The following is a 14,809-nucleotide window of genomic DNA, read 5'->3' on the forward strand; positions in this document are numbered from 1 at the left end:
ATGGATGAATATTGAAAATTCAAAGAATGGTGCATATTGCTGCTCTGTTCTTTGAATTTTCAATATTTATCTGTAACTGAGCTATAGATTTAGGCTCCACCAAAATTTTTTCTAACATGATTAATGTTAGAAGTTTCAGAGGTTTATTTGTTTATTTATCACATACTACCACAATCCTGAAGGATTCTGCCGATGCCAAATTGAGAAATCAACAAATGTTTTAATTGGATATTTTGCTATTGAGCATTTTTAAGTAATCCAGATTCTTTTTGTAGAGACTCAGAAACTTTAAAAGACTCTTTAACAATCAATTGATCTGACGTATTAATTTCTTTTCTGCCTGTTTTCTCTGAAACAAGCAAAACTTTTACTAACCATTTTTTAAATTAGGGTTACCTGAAAGGGTCAGGATCAAAATGAAACCTTCATTCCAAAGTCTTTCCAACATGTTTTGCTGTCTTTAAAGCAGGAAAAATAACAGAGTGTTGGCTAAAGTTAAAATCAAACACTTGCCCAGTTTTCAAAGGAGTAAAATTAATTATAAATAGATATTTTTCATATTTATTGAACATCCCAGCAGATGTTCAAGAAAGATTGTATGTCTTCCCTTTTTATATCAATGAAACAAATTTGAAGGAACTTTAACACATATGGTTTGGACTTGCAAGGCTACCCCTTGTTGGTTTTAATATTTCTATCTTTATTAACATGATGTTAAAAAGAATTAAGTTTAAAGATATGAATGTAATATTAAACAATGTACTGAAACTTTGGAATTTGTCAGTCCATTAGAACTTTGGATATATCAGGATTTAGGTACAGCAAGAAGACAATAGTGCATGGCTGAAAAGAAATTACAATGCCTGCTGTAAAATCTTGGACTCCAGAAATGTGTTCACATTTCGCCTTTGAACTGGCTCTTTGTAGGCTTAATGGAAAAACTGATCAATATGAGTCCAAGTCATTGTTGGTCATAATTCAACTTCTTGTTAAAAAGGTGATTCACTTTACAATGGGATTGTATTTTACAGACATGTTGTGATGTATTTTGTTTTATTTTCAGTTTAGAGAATGTTATTTTTTTTCTTCTTTTCCCTCTTCTTTTTCTTGTATTTTAGTATATACAAATAATAACAATAGCTGTTAAAAAGATGGGGGAGCAGCAAGATGAAGAAGGTTGGTTTATGGAAGACTGAATACAACCTTCAAGTCTGTTTTTAGAAACTACTGGAAGCAACTTGCTTGCATTTAAGCTTCTTACAACCTAATGCAACACCTATTTTTAATCAGGAATGAAGAAATAGCTTTATCCTACTCAGAATCAGATACACTTGAGTGTACTCATTTCAGAAATGAATTAGATCTGCCTAACAGGAAGAAGTGCATAAGTGTGCAAACTTTAACTCAGCTGCTGGGAGTAAACTCCATTAAATTCACAGGGACATCCTTTTGAGTCAATATGTATAGGAGTACAGTGAAAATCCCATTAGTTATAGCCCATTCTGTGCAATCTGACATGGAAGCAAACTCCACTAAAAGTTTACTTATTTCTAAATAAATTTCCATAATACCAGACTACAACATTGTGTACTTATTAGGAAGTAGCTATACTTCAGTAATGTTTCTAATTGTGGGTAGATCTGTTTAAAAATGGGCTGCTGGGCTGATAGGTTTAAATACTGGTGGAATTTAACTTTGATTATATGTCATCAAGTCAGTGTGGACTCTTAGTAACCACATAGATAGATTTTCTCCATTACTATCCATCCCTAACCTGGTGTTTCAGGTCTTCCAACATTGCCACTGTAACTGAGTCAGAATTTAACTTTAAACAATTAAAGTATATTTAGAGGAACTCTTCTAGCGTTTAGGGTGGAAATTCTTATGTGTAATTTCATGTGTCTATCTATACAGCACCCAACAATGGCCATTTTTGGAGACCATATTATATTTCCATAGCAGAAATCAGCCATTGGAGGGCTCAGGGACAAATCCATCATTTGTTTGTTTGTTTATTATTAAATTTATATGCTGCCTATCTCCCCCAGTTAAAGGGAGTTAAAGGGAGAAGGTATTTTGGAACTAAGAATGCCAGCAGGCCACTTTAAGGACAGAAATGAACAATGTCACCTTCATCTTTACTCTGTTGCCAAAGATTGAAGCAGCTATGCTAAGACAATAGGCTCTCTGTTTCATTTAACAAGTCGTTACTGTATGTCTTCCGTTGACCTGAAATCCTAGAGACACTTGACTAGGAGCAAGCCTTAGTGAATTCAGTAGGATGACATTGTGATAGCATTGTAGATAGTGTCGTTAAGATGCTGATGCTTCAAGAAAGTGTTCTGTTATGGGGAGGTATTCCAAACGTTTTGGATTGTGGCACTTCTTTCTGTGACATAATTTTTAATGTTCCTTGTTTTAAAAGTGGGTGACGGGTAAACCTTGATTAGGATCTTTATTTTTAGAAGCAAATTTGTGTAGCTCAGGGTTGAACTGTGAAGTCCTTGGGGTTCTCTGAGCTTGGTTGTTTTCTTGCAAACGTTTCATTAACCAGGTAGGTAACATCTTTAGTGCTAGAATGGGATGGGGTTTGCTCTCTGTTTATATATTGTAGCATGCCCTGCCAGTGTTGGTGGGGGTGTGGGTTTGGTTTTGTTCTATTTTTTTCTCTGGTTGTTCCTTGATTAAGGTATTGTTTGCTGCTTGTGTGTCTGGTGGTAATCTTGGTGTTAATCTCTGCTTATCTGGGTGATGATTGCTGGTGAGGAGATGTTCTGGTCTTTTGTTTTCCTTTCCTTTCTATTGTCTCTTTTGAATAGTGTGTAGATATTGTTTATCTCTATGCGCCTGTTGATGGCTGCTTTGTCTGGATACCAGGCTTCCAAGAATTCCCTTGCATTTTTGGATTTAGCTTGGTCTAAGATGCTGAGTTTCCCAGTTGAAACTATGGTTAAGTCTGTCCATGTGTTGTGAGATTAAGGAGTTTTCATCATGTCATCTGACTGCTAGTTGGTGTTCATGGATGCGCTCTGCCAGTCTTCTGCCTGTCTGTCCTACATAGTGTTTATTGCAGTCCTTACACTGTGTGTTGTAGGTGACTCCTGTTTTTTCTTCTTGGGCTACTGAGTCTTTTAGAGACAGCAGACCCCATTCCATTCTAGCACTGAACACGTTACCTAGCTGGGTACTGAAACATTTGCAAGAAAACAACCAAGCTCAGAGAACCCCAAGGACTCCACAGATCTTTATTTTTATGTCAGCATATGAGTGCCAAATGCTAATGCATTTTACATTCAACCTCTGCATCAGGGAATTTCAAGCTGCCAAGTTTTAACTAAAACTGCTGATGCTAAGAAGGTTGGCAATGTAGAGAGATGCACCAGAAATGCTGCCATCATCTCCCATCTCCTTCTCTGAGGGGCTTCCAATGACAGTGATCAGCAGTAGGTACACTGCCTTTCAGCACAAGGAGGCAGCTGCTTGTCACGGACAGAATGCAAGATCAGCAGGAACGTGTTCAACAGGGCAGCCACCTTTTGGTATGTGAGCTTATTTGCTCTTGGTGCTGTCAAAGCATTTGCCCCCAAGTGGTCCTAATTCTCTGTATAATGGCGCCAGCATCTTAACATCAAACATCTACATATATTATGTACCATTGCCAGCTTTATTTCTGGCAAGGGGCATTTTAAAAAATAAAAAAGAACCTCCAGAATTCAATTGGTTAGTTTCCCCCCTTTTTGTGTTATATTTAGCCTGCAGAAAAGAGGTTGTAGTATCTGCATTTCTGATAATTACAGGTCCAGGCTAGGCTGTGGGTAGTTGCAAGGTTTTGTTCAATTTAGGCTTCCTTTACTGAGTCTATACAGAACCTCCCTGATCTGATGCCCTGCAGATATTGGACTTCACATAATGCCATGAGACCATAAAGGCTGTAGAGGTTGAAGAATTATGGAAACTCTGAAGTCTAACACATTTGGAGGACACCACGTTCTGTCCTACGGACCCAACAGTAGCAGGCCAGCAGAATCCAACCCTTCTAACTGGGTTGGTCACTCCAGTGGCTTTGTAATGCATGCCAGTATCAGGTTTATACTGCATGGGCTTATTTATTTCTGTGCTTGTTGAAAACTCCAAAACCTTAGAACCAGGCAAATCATTCAAGCAAATCATTCCAATCCTAATTCAAGTTCTGACGATCTGTCTTTATGCAAGTATTAAACTCCCAGGCACTGTGCTAAGAAAATATTCTACCTACATGTGGGTAGTAGGGAGTACCAATGTTCCAATCATATGAGATAATGCTTGGGTGAGATATTCTAAGATTTCCATACTATGTACCTTTCTTTTTGTTCTTGCCATGGCTCTGTAGTTCTTCCTTCCATGGGTTTCATGTAAACATTTCATGTTCCACCTAAAATATTTCTTTTGGATACACACTCACACAGATCAATGTCCATTCCTTTGAACAGGGAAGTCTATTATTTCAACTGCTTATAAATATGCCAGGAACATAGAAAGCGTTTTGGTTCTGAATCAGAGCACTAGTCTATCTAGCCCAAGGTTGTTGAAAGTGACGGGCAGCAGCTCTCTAGGGATTCAGGCAGGAATTTCATTTTCTCCGGTCTCACCTGGAGATGCTGAGAATTCAGCCAGACATCTTTTGCAAATGAACTTGAATGTAAAATGTAGTAAAAACAACCACAAAGAGGGAAAGGCATGGATTTCATTATATTCATGTATTAATCGACACATTAAAGATACTGTCTTAGTATCATTGGTAAAAATATGTATTACAAGATGGCCAAATAGATCATGATAAATAGTCATTAATTTCACATTTCAATACATTCAGTTGTTAAAAGTGCTTCCTACTTTATTTTAAACACCTTTTTTTTGCTACTGGCTTTTTCTGGTTACCGTTTTTCCTATCTTGAGGTAAGTATTTCGTGTTTTTTAAGCTACTCTCTAAAAACCAGAGTCCAAAACTCCAGGGCTGTGAAATTTCTGTTCCTTTCTACCAGCTGCTGCAGTGCGTGAGCTTCTCTCTTAGATTGGTCGAAGCTTGATCTCCACACCTCCTGCAGAACTGTTCTCTGCACACTGAGAGGAGAAAAAGCAAATGCTTGAGGTCTGGGGCAGCTCAGATGGTTTGCTTCTGCCTTCCACCTTCTTGGTAGCATTCCCTGGCAAAAGATAGAAACAGAATCTGAGCTTTATTCATGCAGGGTTTGAGAAGTGAGGGTGAACATATTCTCCTGTCTACTACTTAGGCCTTCTAGACCTACCATATAGGATTTACCTTCAGTGTCTAATGGCCCAGTGAATTAACTGATAATACCTGATATTAGAAAATTAGGCATGAATAACCAAGACAAGAGAGCCAGTTTGGTGTAGTGGTTAAGGCATCAGGCTAGCAACTGGGAGACTGAGAGTTTTAGTCCTGACTTGGGCACAAGGCCAGCTGGGTGACCTTGTGCCAGTCCTTCTCTCTCAGCCTTAGGAAGGAGGCAAATATTGCCAAGAGAACTGCAGGGACTTGTCCAGGCAGTTGTCTGGAGTCAAGCCTGACTTGAACACACCAAAAAAATAAAAACAAGACAAGGGACCTCTTGGAGTATTGCCAAAAGCAAGAGTGGGTGGGTTTGAAGGTTGGGGGAGGGCAATCTCATTCTTTCTCCCCCTCTCATCTTATAAAACAAAACAATCCAGAAAACGGGCAAGATGCCACTGCCAAAGGATCTCAAAATTCACATAGGTACAAAGCAAATGTCAAAATGATAGCTCACAATGATCAAAAATACATACAAATCAGGGATAGTAATCTAAATATGTACTTCCAGCACCTCACCAATAGCCCTCAGTCAACATTTTTCCATTTCTTTTTGCAGTTTAGGGTAGTGATAAATTGGTAAAATGGGTTCTTTAATCCTTAGGGATTTAAAGCACTTGTTACATCCCTGAAAAGTCACTTCCAAATTGGACTAATTTTTTTCCATGTTGATTTTCCTTTTTGTCCCTTAAAGTCTCCCAACAAACTCCAAGAACAAACACATATGAATTACCAGATATGGGATGGAGAGATCATTGGTTATAAACTAAAAGGGAGTGAAAAGTTACAAAAAATTTTTGTGCTTGGGATGAAGGTGTGAAGTCACTTCTTCATATATATTTCTTTTCTCTTTCTTTACTACATTCTTATTTTTCTTTTGTCTTTCTATTTACTGCTTTTTTTCCTTCTCCTTTGCACCTTTCACTCTTTCTATTCCTTTTTCTTTCTTCAAGTTTGTATTAGATTGTACTATTGTAATTAAAATCTGTAATAAAATTATATGAAAAAATAAGAAAACAACAACAAATTGCCAGAGTTCTACTCATTTTGGTATCATGGCTTTTGTGGGTTCAGGTAAGATATAGTTTGCCCCCCCCCCTAAGCTAAATACCTGTACTTTAATAGAGATATTACAAGGACACACAGGTTGAGTTCAGTATTATAGAGTAAGGTCTACAGATTCACTCATCGCAGCTTTAGAAGATTAAAACATACTAGATAGATTTAAATCTAAATTATATGGTGATTAGTCATGCCACTGAAAAAGAAGTCAACCATTTTAAACTCTTTGAAAAGTCAGTGACAGAATCTATAGACATTATAAAGCAATAATAGAAAAAATATTAGAAAAAAAAGTGAAGGAAATAATTTCTCTCCAAGTGAAGATTGCACGAAGGTCAGAATGAAAATGTTCAAAAGAAGTGAGTGAATTGGTTGATTTCATTTAAAGAACAAGATTAATGATTCTAGCCCACTACAATCAAAACATTTCATTAAACATTCCCAAAATGATTGAACTGCAGAAGTGAGTTGAATTTATACTTTTGGTCAAATTCAGTATAGAGATTTGCCATATATGCCAATATAAAACCAACAGAGAACCAACAGCTTATAAAAGTTTTAATTTCACAGCACAGAGTTATACTTTCGCTAGGCATAAACTTTTCTTCAAAACAAATCACCCCAATATTCGGCTTAAGCACCAAGATCAGACTTAGAATCCAACAGACAGGTTTGAGATGGAATTGCATGTAGGCAATTCTAAAAAATGAATTCAGGCAGCTTAATGACCTAGCTCAAATTGCACCCTTTTAAATTCTCTGTGTATCTGCTTAGAAATCAGCATTCTGGCAATAATTGGACCTGATATTTATTTATTTATTTTTTTAGTAGACTTGTCCCCACCCATCTCCCCACAATGGGGAGATATAATAATTATATAATGGCTTGGTTAAATGGGGGACATCGTATCTTCAGAGATTACATTTCACTGAATGTAGAAAAGTAAAATACAGGTAGTCCTCGGTTAACAATGGTAATCGGGACCAGAATTTCCATCACTAAGTGAATCGGTCATAAAGCGCGATGTCACGTGACTGCATAACTTAGCAATGGCAATCCCGGCAGTCCCTGTTGCCATCGTTAAGCAAGAATCACGGGTCATTAAGCGAGGACCTCCTTGCAACTTCCTGCTGGCTTCCAACAAGCAAAGTCAATGGGGAAGCTGGCAGGAAGCTGAGAGTCCTGGGTGGTTTGCAAGCAGGCTGGCAGGCAGGTAAGTGGCTACTATGGCCCGGTGTGAGTGCAGCTGTGCTGGGGGTGGCTGCTGTGGGGGTGAGAGGTGCACAAGCTGCCCTTTGCTCTGCCAGCCCTGCTGCCCCCAACTGACCTTTGGCATCTTCTTCCTCCCTCTGCTGACGAGGCAAGCTTGGTCTGGCCCTTTGCAAAGCTGAAGCTGCCCCTGCCTGCCACCGCAGTGCAGCGTAAAACCCCAGCCACTCCAGCCCAGCCCTGAGGCACCAAGCTGCAGCTGCCCCAGCCCAGCTACACGGTGCGGAGCCTCCCACTGCCCTGAACTTCGTGACCCATGCTGTCCTGTGGTCCACTGCCCCCAGCTGACCTTCGCTTAGTTCTTGCCCCTGCTGCTGACAAGGAAACCTTGCGAGACCTCAGGAAGGCTGTAGCCAGCGGCTGCCTCATGAACGGCCTGGCCGTTCACACATCAGCAGTGGAGGAAAATGGCCAAGGTCAGCTGGAGGCAGCAGAGCTTAGGCGGCAGGGGCTGTGGAGTGCAGAGGGCCAAAAGGGCACAGACGGGGAGGGAAATAGGCAGGTGTGGGTTGCTGAAATGCACCCTGTGGTCATAAATTCAGGCAGGCTGCAAGCATCCTGATTTTGATCACATGACCACAGAGGTGCACCAATGGCCGTGACTTCAAGGACCAGGTGTAAATACCATTAGTTCAACGCTGCAGTAACTTTGAACAGTCGCTGAACGAATAGTCATTAAGCAAGGACTACATGTATCTTGAAAGGGTTATAGCCTGCATACGTTCAAGAGGCTTCACCTCCTTACGATGTACTTTCAAGGAGATGGGAGAACTGAGAGAACAATGGACATGATAGTAGGGTGAAGTCAATGTGCTCTAACTACTTTCCACATTTATGGATCAAGAATGACTCATGGACTTCTCTTGGGCAACATCTTCTGTCAGAACGCTCTGTAGTTCTGCAGAACTTGTTTGCCTCTGTTACACTTTAGACCTGCTACACTGAAGATCAAGAGATAGCAGGTGGCTTAGTGACCACAAGTCACTCAGCAGAGGCATATTTATACTTACCTTTGCTTGTCTCCTGATATTTTCCCATACCCTGGTGCACACCATGCACTCAAAGGCATCTATGTAATTGTCCTTCATGATATCTTGCACTCCCCATGTGCGTTCTTTAATAACAGCAAGCAGTTGTTTGTTGGAAATGTCACCTTTCAGTTTCCATTCAAGGTAGGCCACATATTCCTTGTCATCTGCATCCAAAGCTTTGATATACTGAGCCAGGTCCTTCGGGTGTGAAAATTCTGTGATGAGAATGGCACTCTTGTTGCTTGGAAGCCAGTCCTGAATAGTGGGAGAGCCATAATAAATAGGTACTACTCCCAGCTTTAGTGGCCTCCAGAGTTTTTCAGTGATGTAATCTTCACAGACTGCATTCTCAAAAGCCAGGACAAATTTATACTGGGCAAGTATCTTGTGGAAACTATCACTGTCCATGGAAGCTGGGTTTTGGAGATGCTCTGGAAGATCTCTATTATGCAAACAAGCCCCATAGGAATCAATTTCAATGTGAGCCATCAGCTCCTTTACGTAGCTGTCTCTGTCAGAGGGAGGGTCACAGTCAGACTGTATGTAGGCAAGTGGCGCAAGTCTCTTCCGCAAGCTGTTCTTTTTTGGCAAAGAAACTGTGTATTTCAGGGACTTTAAGGCCTCGATACTTTCAAGGTACTGGGTGGTAAGTGGTAGGTGTGAGTGGCGGCTGAAAGTGGCTGTGTGGTTGAATAAAGTGATGGCCGGAGCTTGGAACAGCTTGTAGTTGTTTTTGGGGGACTCCTCGTGGAAAAGGGCCCAGTCATGATAGTCTGCACGGGGCAGAGGTAAGTTGTCTATGCTGAAATCAGTACCTAGGTGTTGAAAAATACAGCATACTCCTTTTAACTAAATTCGGCTGAACTTAGTTGCACTTTCCTCAAGAGTACAAATAGCTCAATATCAAGGTAATGTGATAATCACCAGTAAAAGAGACATTCTCTAATCATAAGCTTCATACTAATAATAAGAAAAGAAGTGGAAATTGCAACAAAACATTGCAAAACATTCTTAAGGATGCAAGCCAGCTGGCACTGCTTTCTTCAAAGATACTCTACTGTATTTCTTCCTTGTTTTTGGCCCATTTTTGAGCTTTTTCTCCTCAGCCATCAGACAGCATGGGTAGCCACTGAGCCTACAGTTCGTCCTCATTTAACAACAGTAATTGAGACTGGCAATTCCATTGCTAAGTGATGCAATCAGAAAGCACAATGTCATGTGACTGTGTCGACTTACGACAGCAATTGTGGCAGTTCCAGTTGCCGTTGTTAGGCAAATCCTGCATGGTCGCAGCATCCTGTGGTCACGTGATTACCATTCACGACTTTGACTTTGCTTGTCAGAAGCTGGCAATGAAGTCGCAAATGGCAATCACATGACCGTGGGACACTGCGACCATTGTAATTGTGAGGTGGTTGCTAAGCACCTCAATCACAATCACATGACCACGGGGATGCTGTGTTGGCTGCAACTATGAGGAACGGTCCACTTTTTGGAAAAAAACTAAGGGGAGGAACAAATCTGAAAACAACCCAATCGGGACTAAGCATGCTCAGTGGCCATGGAATGCTGACTGTTTGGGGTGGGGAAACAGAAAAATAGAAGAGAGAGAGGAAGTGACTATAATCTAAATAACCATATTCCCAGCTGGTTCCACTTCTTTCTTTATACACCAATCAGGGTGTAAATTACATAAGAAAAAGGGGAGTAAAAGATCACTCAATAGCCTTTCCAAAACCATAACCAGCCCCTTACCATAGAAAAGAAAGGCTTTAGTCATAGGATTGTGTTGATAAGTCCTGTTGATGGTAAAGAAACAAGCATCCAGGCCACACTGAGCACGCCGTCCAGACTCTCCTGTGAGCGGGGACCACCACAACAAGATGGGATACCTGTCTTCATTGAATTTTTTTTCTGTATTGTGGTCAGGTTTTGGCTTTTTGAAAAACAGAGAAGGATATTTCTGGAACTCATCTTCTTTGGAAGCATCATTTTGTGAAACTGAGTTTTTTGTTGTCAACTGTTCAGACTTGCCCAGTTCTACAATCACCTTTTGAAAGCAAAGAAAAATTGAGAATTACTGAAGGCTTAAGAAATAAGGCATGAACACCTCTTTAAGACAGTACACACTGATACCAATTTTAAATGGTCTTAGACTTTCTAGCAAGAACCAGTTTGGTGTAGTGATTAAGGCAACAGGCTAGAAAGCAGGAGACCTTGAGTTCTGGTTCCACCTTAGGCACGAAGCCAGCTGGGTGACCTTGGGCCAGTCACTCTTTCAGCCTTAGGAAGCAGGCAAGGACAAACCATTTCCAAAATTTTGCCAAGAAAACTACAGGGACTAGTCCAGGCAGTCACCAGGAGTCAACACTGACTCAAAGGCGCACACACACATACACTGTGCTCAATAAGACTGTGATGGGGTGTATTATTTTTGGATTCTGAACTTACTCTATTCATATTATTAATGATATTGGACTGTTGCTCTCTAGTCCATGAAGGTTTCCAGAAGATCTTTAAAGATACTTCCTCAGAGTTTCCAGAAAATCTTTAAAGATACTTTTATTTCATCAGACCTTCAACTCTACTGAAACTTTATTGTCATCCATCTTGGGAGAGGATTGATTTCCTATTTCCTAAACTGCTGATTTTTGTATTTTTTGTTTATTCTCTTGTTCCATTTATAATTTTAAGTCTTTTGAGTTGAGCAGGCTATAAAAACTATAAAATAACCAACCAACCAAACTTGCAGAAAACTGATTTATTCAAAATCTTCTAGGATGCTTATGGAAAATGCTTCCTTCTAATTTTTAGGAATTTTCCTTGTCTATACACCACAACCTATCCTGTTCTCCAGATTCCCCACCCTTGGTGTAACATTTCTAGAGAACTGAAGGTATTAATGCAGAAGCTAGGAAATCTACTATCCCCATCTAATCTGGATTCAAGCCTACAACAGCAGATCCTCTTTAGGGTCTAAATTTAATTTCATAATACTTCACATGAAAAAACGTAGAGTTTTCCACAGGACCTATTAGTAGCATTTCTGATCCATGACAGAGTTACATCTGATCTGGTTCCTCCTTTTTTACTGCATCAGCTCAGTGTCTTACAAAAGGAGCCAAGCTGTGACATTATAACATAGAATAATTCATGACAGCAGAACCAGAATAATGAGAACGGGGATGTTTGTTTACTTGACGAAAATGACTCGCCCTGTATTTTCTACTGTTTGCATGTATTGCCTTTTACTGGTGAAAACCCAACAGTGCTGAGAGACCAGTAGAAAGGAGCAGACATTTGGGACCACTGGGTAAGTACATAATCAAACCCCAAACACTGGGCTGAACCCCTTAGTTCTGAAGCTGATATGGCAGTGTCCCCATTCCCACCCTTAAAGCTTCGCACTACATAGAACAGTGCTATTCCTTCCTCTCCTTGTGGCATTTCTGAACATATTCACAACTCCATCCTGAGTATCTTTGGTACCTGGAAAGTGATCAGGAGAAAAAAGGCAGCCATAAAGCAGAAGCAGGATGCCCAAAATCTTTTCTTCCTAATTGTTTTCATGCCTTATGATCAGGCATAAGAAGCATTCATGTTTGAGGTTCAGGAATCCTTAACATGCCCCACGAATGGCCCAACTGTTATTTTCCCTAGAAATCCATGTTCTTCTTCATTGTCACTGCTGATGTGGGAAGAAATGCCATCAAGCCTGGGTCAATCCTTGACCTTGTATCACTGTAGCTTCCTAAATCAGGGATTTCTTGGAATTAATGCACCTGCTAAATGAAAATACACAGTTCAGAGGCACATTCTCCAACCTATGCTGGCATATGTGCTAGAAAGCAGTCCCCGGTCTTTCTAATGTATGTGGAGGATCACACCCCCTTCAAAAACTTTTGGGAACCACATAAGCCAAGAGTTAGCAACACTCTGCACGGGGGTACTATGGCACATGTGGCCCTCCCCAAGCAGGACCCCAATATTAAATACAAATTATCCCTGAGACAAATACAAACCTTCTGAGACCGCCATATTGGGACAAACCTGTGAAACTGAAGTCATTTAAAATTTAATTTAATTTAATTTAATTTTTATTTACCAACAGAGCACTAGTGGTCCGCAAACCACAAATTGGGCGCCACTGTTCTACATTATCTTTCCATTCATCTACAAGAAGGATGATGTGGATTTTGCTGGCTCTGGATAATTGGAGTTCTGATTCAACACATAGTAGGAGACCTTGGAAACAGCAGTGCAGTTGAGAAGAAAGAAAAAGGTCACATTATACCAAAAAGAAACTGGATACACCTACATTTAATTATTATCAGAGCTCTGCATTATATGCCAGTATAAAACAGGACAGAATTAGATTTCACATCTGGAATTTAGCTGAGAAATTTTATCTCTTTACCGTAAAGACATAAATAACGTATCTAGTAATTACAATGTTTGGGGCAGAGTGAATAGTAGCATGCTTTGTTCTATAGAATACAGTAATGCTACGTAATAAATACATGTAAGTTCACATTCATTTTGCATCATAAAATTTGTGTAATTGTAGGAACTGATCTGAGCCATCTCTAGTTTGTTTTTTTTTAGTGCAGAGCACACAATATCAAATATATAATTACTATGGACTAATGGAAGTACAACAAGACAATTATAGAATCTCTCTCCCTGAAGTGTTAAGGATAATATTAGCACTAATATTTTAGTAAGGTTTGTCAGGTTTTCCCCCAAAGGTGAAATGAGACAGGAAAAAGGGGATTAGTCTGAATAGGAAAACCTTCCAAAAACAACTTTGCCTTTTTTAAAAAAGCTACCTCTGCTTCTCTCCTTCAGTAGTACTGAAGCTTTAAAACAAAATGTTAAATATCTGTTTTAACTGAGTGTTGCTTAACTTGGTTTTAATTTTTTTAAACTGCATGTTAAAAACTATTAAAACATATTCAATAATTTAAATATTAATACTAAGATTCATAATTCAACACATATATTAAATATATATTAATATATTAATATATGTTTAATAGTAATTTCGACAATAATTTAAAGATTAAATAATATAAAACATTTTAAAAACGAAAAGCTTTTGTTATAGGGAGATAAACAAACTTTAGAAATTAAAAGAAAGGGGAAAATATTTGAAGCTGCTTCTGCTAAAATAGGCCCAAAGTTTTTCCTTTCTCCTTTGTGTTAAAACCCGAGGGGCGAGGCTACAGCATTCAATTCGCATTTCAAGTTTAAAAGTTTCCCCTTTTATTGTTCGTTCATTTCCAACTGTACATGCCTCTTTGCCTAGCAGCACTGGAGACCAAAAGTACACCGAATAAAGAGAGTTTTCCTTCTTAAGAAGAACCTACAGACGCCTTTTCACGTCTTTTGCAGACTGGCAAGGCTAACAAGAGCGCCCCGTAGGAAATAAAAATACTCACCCGAGTCTCTGTTCTTCTTCTAGGTTGTTGAAAGGCTTTTTTTTACTTTCAAGTTGTACCTCTACCTCCCCCCCCCCCCCCCCACCCCGCGCCAGGTTGATGGTAAAGCCTGCAGCGGATCGCAGCGCCCCTCTCCCACAATCACCCATACGGAGGACCAGCTGGGAGAACCAGATCCCGGGCGCCCGCCTTCCAGGGTTCTCCGAATCCCACTTCGGAGGACAGAACGCGCTGGGTTTGTGCGAAGGAAAGTTCGTCTGATGACGCTCATCCAGGCATCTTTTCAGTGGAGACACCCATCTCTTCCGGAACGTCCCGAGCGAAAGGATCTCAGCCAAAATGGGTGGAAGAACATCATAAATTCACCCGCTAATACCTCTGGTTTCTAGGGGAAGGTTTTAAGCCTCCCGTTTTGGGAGCGCATAAAAAAACAAAACAAAATAGAGATCGCGGTTTCCATAGCCTTTGCAGGGCGATTGCCAACTCGCTTTAGCATAATGCAGTAATCTGAGAGTCAGCTGCGTCAGACACATTCACACACCGCCTGAGAGTGTTCAAAAAAAAAAAAAAAGCCTCAACATGAATTAATTGCACAGTTCACGCTATAAAACTTTAACGTGTTTGTCTGTTAGAAATAATTGCATGCCGCCGGGCGTAACGAGAGCTACCGTATGCAA

General features: G+C 40.0%; 1 protein-coding gene across 3 annotated transcripts; it reads right to left on the bottom strand.

The window, feature by feature from the left end:
* Positions 1-4,713: 4,713 nt before the first annotated feature.
* On the bottom strand, positions 4,714-14,673 carry POFUT3 (protein O-fucosyltransferase 3). Of its 3 annotated transcripts, XM_088130027.1 has the most exons (6): positions 14,133-14,673; positions 12,797-12,936; positions 12,181-12,476; positions 10,447-10,741; positions 8,671-9,506; positions 4,714-5,183 (listed from the first exon to the last, which is right to left on the bottom strand). In XM_088130027.1, the coding sequence occupies exons 3-6, from the start codon at positions 12,259-12,261 to the stop codon at positions 4,959-4,961; spliced, it is 1,437 nt and encodes a 478-aa protein (XP_087986153.1). In that variant the 5' UTR covers positions 12,262-12,476; positions 12,797-12,936; positions 14,133-14,673; the 3' UTR covers positions 4,714-4,958. The 3 variants fall into 3 exon arrangements, with proteins under 3 accessions (XP_087986153.1, XP_007434280.1, XP_087986154.1); XM_007434218.4 differs by lacking the exon at positions 12,797-12,936; XM_088130028.1 differs by having other exon boundaries at positions 12,181-12,936.
* Between the last annotated feature and the right edge of the window lie 136 nt (positions 14,674-14,809).

This window comes from Python bivittatus, unplaced genomic scaffold (assembly GCF_059951505.1).
Source record: "Python bivittatus isolate LINGU-HERP-01145 unplaced genomic scaffold, Pbiv_v1 ctg000850_np1212, whole genome shotgun sequence".
NCBI classification, from domain to species: Eukaryota; Metazoa; Chordata; class Lepidosauria; order Squamata; family Pythonidae; genus Python; species Python bivittatus.

What these genes read in the sequence shown, in the direction of transcription:
- POFUT3 (XM_007434218.4), bottom strand. Translation starts at nt 12,261, where the DNA reads ATGAAAACAATTAGGAAGAAAAGATTTTGGGCATCCTGCTTCTGCTTT. An exon ending in TTCTCCTGATCACTTTCCAG is followed by an intron (nt 10,742 to 12,180) that starts GTACCAAAGATA and finishes TGCTTTCAAAAG; the next exon opens with GTGATTGTAGAACTGGGCAA. An exon ending in ATATCAGGAGACAAGCAAAG is followed by an intron (nt 5,184 to 8,670) that starts GTAAGTATAAAT and finishes ATCTTTTGCCAG; the next exon opens with GGAATGCTACCAAGAAGGTG.